Here is a 4,586-nt window from a genome sequence, read left to right on the forward strand (position 1 = left end):
TCGGATCCGAGCTTCACCAGGTAGGAGCGCCAGTGGAGCCTCTCCTCCGTGGGTACGCGTGCGGCATCGGGGCCGTCGATGCCGAGGAGCCCTTGATCCGTCAGCTGGTGACCGGCAGCCGTGCATTTCGGGAGAGTAGGGAAATAGGTTAGCCGCCGATTGGGCAAGCAGCCAACAAACAATATTTTCAGGTGTATCAACTACCACACACAAGCAGCCAACTAAATAGTTTATAGTTTATAAAAGATAGGCACGTGCTGTGCGTTGCAACGGGTATCAAATAAACCCAGTAGCCATAAAAAAAATATAAAAACGTATACATAAAAAGTAATGGAGCAAAGAAACAACACACATAACTACAAAACTAAACTCTAGCCATTATTGATGACAACAATATATATCTCATAGTAATAATTTACTATATTTTTATTAGGCTTAAAAGGCTCTCTCCTCAAGCTCAGCTTTTGTAACGTCGTGCATCCATAACAACCACATTCCCACAAAATGCTTAACTCCAAGTGGAAAAAACTAACAGAAAGATAGAAAACACTAGGCTCATTATCCAATTACAAAATGGAAATCTTTTGAGAAACTTGCCAAAGTATGGTAGCATGCTTGTACCTTCAGTTATTTAAAATGTTGAATATATTAATTCAACATTGCTTATGGTTTCTTTTGAAAAAGAAGAGAAAGGCTTGCTTGGCTATGGGCTGCATGCTGCTGATTTTACTAGGCCTGCGGTGCTTTGTTTTTAGCTTTTTATAGGCTCAGACCGATCTACTACTGTGCTACAATGTGGACCGCCTGCTACTGTTTTTGGGTTGTGCGACTCCACGAGTTCCTATCGCACGGAAGGCGGATAGGAAGCCCCAACCGGAACGGGCTGAAAGCGAGTTGACAGCTCGATAGCTGGCAGTAAAGAACCAGACCGGCGCGTATCTCAAATATGATGCTAGCAACCTTGTTCATACCGGACTGTTCCATACGAAAGCTTTGAAATATTTTTTTGCGCTCCAGGCCCTTTAAATTCTTATTTTCTTTTTTATGAAAAGGTCTTTCTTTTCTCTTCACAAACGAGTCTTAAATTCTTCGAGCTAAACCATTAAGTCCTTCGCTACGCTCGTTGTAGAATGGTTATAATTCCAACATACAACACAACACCAACACCAACACCAACATCAGATTGGCTTGCCCTTTTGTGGACCGATGAAATGATACTAGGAAGGAGGGCGCGCTACGCCGTGCCCGTATTTATTTAATTAATTAATCCTTAAGTAATACGCTGCATTGTAAAAGAATAGCAGACAGCTATAGACAACTCCAATTTGTACAAATTGAACATCAATGGTAGTTGTTCCACTCATGAACATAGCCGGTGTGATTACAGCCTTGTGAAAACTTGAAGATTAACAGATAGCCTATCTGAAAAGTTTTACAAAATGCATTTCCTCGTGCATCAGTAATTTCATTGCAAACAAAGAAGGATATAACTATGTCAAAGCTGAAACTTTATGACTTCTGCTCAGCAACCAATGCATTATAGAGCAGAATCTGCAAGGAATGAAAGATTTTCTATGAGATATCCTGAGTAGGAATTAGAACACTTTGTAGTAACAGCAAATTAAACTGACTACAAACCTTCATACATTCTGGAAATTCATCACATAATCTAAAAGGAGTCACCTAAATTTATGCAATTGGAACTTGGGGTCATTAGTTATACCTTTGTTGCAGTATGTAAAACAATTGAAGGAAGGGAAATCAGTGGTATTGGCAGTTACCTTTGTATGCATAAGACCTATTAAGATGCAAATCCGATATAATGCTTCAGAACTTAAGCTCTCATCATTCTTGATTCTTCCATTAGAGGCAACTAAATGAACAAACAGAGAATGGAAAAATTACAAACAGGCTCAATCAAAGGCAGTAGCTTGCTTGACCTCATAAGGATAGCATTAGCTACGTGATCCTATACTACTTGATCCTATGCAAGCACAACCTCAGGAAGCGTGGAATGCAAAAATGATAGATAGAGCACAACGGTAGCAACAACCTGAGAAGAGTAACTGTCACACGTCATTCAGATTGGTTCGTGCCCTCCTTGTTGTTCTCTGTCGACGGTTGCAATAACGAAAACACACCAGTTTACTAGCGTCCGTGAGCTGAGACAGTGAAGAGGGGCACGACGGGGCATCGGTGCTGCCGCGGGGATGGAGATGTCGCGGAGGATTCGGCGGCGAGGTCGCAGATATGGTTGAGGAGGATGGGTAGTCCTTTCCTGTTGTGATGGCGTGCTGCTACTGTGGATCTAAAATGAAGCGAAGATGATATCATTGCCGGAAATAAATGAAATTAGCACACGAAATCAATAAAATTTACCGGTTCCAATGGAGGTGAAGCTTGGCAGCGGCTGTACCATGCTGTCAGCGTGTTGCTGGAACTGGGCGACGCGCTCGGCGAACTCGAGCGGGGGCGGCGTCAGTAGAGGAGGTGGAGGAGGCCAGGAGAGTGCCGGGGTGGGACTTGAGGTGGTTGAAGACGGTGGCTAGGGTTGTCGTACGCAGTCACCGACCGCATGTCCATCTAAATCGGTGGCAACGGAGAGGAGGAGCGAAGTGGTCGACATTTTGGGCGGTGCAGTATCGGTAATGGGTCACGAGCGCCGCCGTAGCCATCCAAGAGGACTGTGCTCGACGGAGATGGCGAGAGAAGGGGAGGGAGACGGACCTGAGGGAAGGGAGCCGAGAGGAACGATGATGATGGGAGTCATGGGACAGCGAAACCACGGGCACACACTGACGGTGCGGCTGCCTTTTCTCTCGGTCGGTGGGCTTGCCCTTCCTGGACCGAAGAAAAATTGGAGAATTCATCCAGTAGTAGCAGGAAGTGGCCTCAAAATCACGTCCAAAAGAAATTCTAATCCATTTAAGCCAGAAAAAGTGAAACTTTCATCGTCTCAAGTTTGCACTTACATTAGGCAAACAAAAGTACTCCCTCCGTCCTAAATTTTTAAATTATTAGTCGTTTTAGTTTTTTAATGTATAGATTTCAGCAACACCCAAACCAAATCAATTAGAACATGGACGGTACACGGGAGGGGTCCAGAAACAATTCCAGGATAAATTACAGAACGCAGCTGCAGATTTCAGCAGCCTCCAGAAAAAACTTTAAGAAAAAAAGAAAGGAAAGAATCGAGTATACTATGTTCTGTTCGTCACAAGGGCCTGCTTCCTTGCAGAGCTGTGGCCGTCGCATGCGCGCCGTAGAACAAGAACAAGAATCATCAGGCGGCGAGCGCGGCCACCCTGCCCCTCCGCGCGGCCCCGACGGCGCAGCTGCGGCTCCTGGGGAACACGAGGGGGCCGCCGAAGTCGCACGGCCGGTCCTCGTCGATCCGCGCCATGGCCACGCTCTGGCTCCGCGGCACGGCCGCCGGGTGCGCCGCGGCGGCGGCCTCGGCCGCCCTCCGCTGCGACGCGGCGCGGATGAGCTCCCGCAGGTCCTCGTCCCCGGCGTCCGAGGAGCGGCGGGACGACGCGAAGCTGTCGACGCGGAACCCCGGCGCACCGGCGAAGGACGGGTAGCCGAAGGCGGCCTCCCCCGGTAGGTGGCCCGCGCACCCCGTGAGGCTGCGCACGTACAGGTCCCGCGCCGCGCACAGCGCCCGCCGCGGCGCCCGCCACAACCAGCGCACGTGCTGGAGGTGCTTGCCGACGCCGCCGCCCCGGCTCATGGCGACCAGCTGCTGCTGCTACCTCGATGGCTCGACCGGTCCTCTCGCGAGCCGATCGCCGTGGCTTCTGCTGCCCTTCTTGGCAATGGCAAGTTGGCAACTTGGCAAGTAGGGAAGGCGATTGGTCAGCAGCAGCGGTTAACAGGGAGATGGACGGGTGATGCGACGAGGAGGCTTATATAGATGGCACACACTGCACGGTCTTTGTGTTTGTTAACTTGTTCTCTCTTTTTTTTCTTCCCTGATGAAAGAATTGCTGGGATAAGAACGGATTGCCGGAGAACTAAAGGCGCAGCACACTATTGCTGACTCTTTCTTTTCCGCAGCAATACTTTTCTTATCAGATGGATGACCTTGCCGTGATGCCACTAGCCAGCGCTGGTGAGAGACAGGGACGGGGAAGCCGCAGCACACTACTCTCTTCTTTTGTTCAGATGACGATCGAGCAGTTGGGTGCTCCTGTTTCTTCTTTTTCCTTTTTGAAAAAAGAAAGAGACAAGATATTGCGTCGTTTTTGCCGTTAGTGTCTTGTCTGCTCGGTCTTATCTGCTTGCACCTTTAGCTGTTCCAATGACTGGATCTGTCTGAAACCGGGGGTCTGAGAAAGGCTGGGGATGTCGGATTCATGAGAGGAAATGGTGGGTTCTGGTGGTATGTTACTTTTTTTGGCGGAAGTTGGTATCCCGGTTTCAGGTAGCTAGCTAGTTTGGTAGTAGAAGCCATCTGCAGCATGATGGTCGCGTGCTCGGAATAGTCCCGCTCCCATCATCCAGGAGTACTAGCGACTAACCGCTTCGGCTGACTGAACCCTTCTATGTCAGGATCTCGTCACATTGCGGCCGCAATCATACGC

General features: G+C 48.8%; 1 protein-coding gene across 6 annotated transcripts; it reads right to left on the bottom strand.

Moving 5' to 3' along the window:
• Positions 1–1,334: 1,334 nt before the first annotated feature.
• Positions 1,335–4,128, bottom strand: LOC112879283. Of its 6 annotated transcripts, none has more exons than XM_025943491.1 (4): positions 3,202–4,128; positions 2,380–2,841; positions 2,054–2,308; positions 1,335–1,873 (listed from the first exon to the last, which is right to left on the bottom strand). In XM_025943491.1, exon 1 carries the CDS (start codon positions 3,731–3,733, stop codon positions 3,284–3,286), a length of 450 nt encoding a protein of 149 aa, XP_025799276.1. In that variant the 5' UTR covers positions 3,734–4,128; the 3' UTR covers positions 1,335–1,873; positions 2,054–2,308; positions 2,380–2,841; positions 3,202–3,283. The 6 variants fall into 6 exon arrangements, 5 of the variants coding, with proteins under 5 accessions (XP_025799276.1, XP_025799277.1, XP_025799279.1 ...); XM_025943492.1 differs by having other exon boundaries at positions 2,051–2,308; XM_025943494.1 differs by having other exon boundaries at positions 1,335–1,551; positions 1,782–2,308.
• Positions 4,129–4,586: the final 458 nt, after the last annotated feature.

The sequence above is a fragment of the Panicum hallii genome, chromosome 2, assembly GCF_002211085.1.
Source record: "Panicum hallii strain FIL2 chromosome 2, PHallii_v3.1, whole genome shotgun sequence".
Taxonomy (NCBI): domain Eukaryota; kingdom Viridiplantae; phylum Streptophyta; class Magnoliopsida; order Poales; family Poaceae; genus Panicum; species Panicum hallii.

Coding starts and splice junctions, on each gene's coding strand:
- LOC112879283 (XM_025943493.1), bottom strand. CDS start 3,733: ATGAGCCGGGGCGGCGGCGTCGGCAAGCACCTCCAGCACGTGCGCTGG.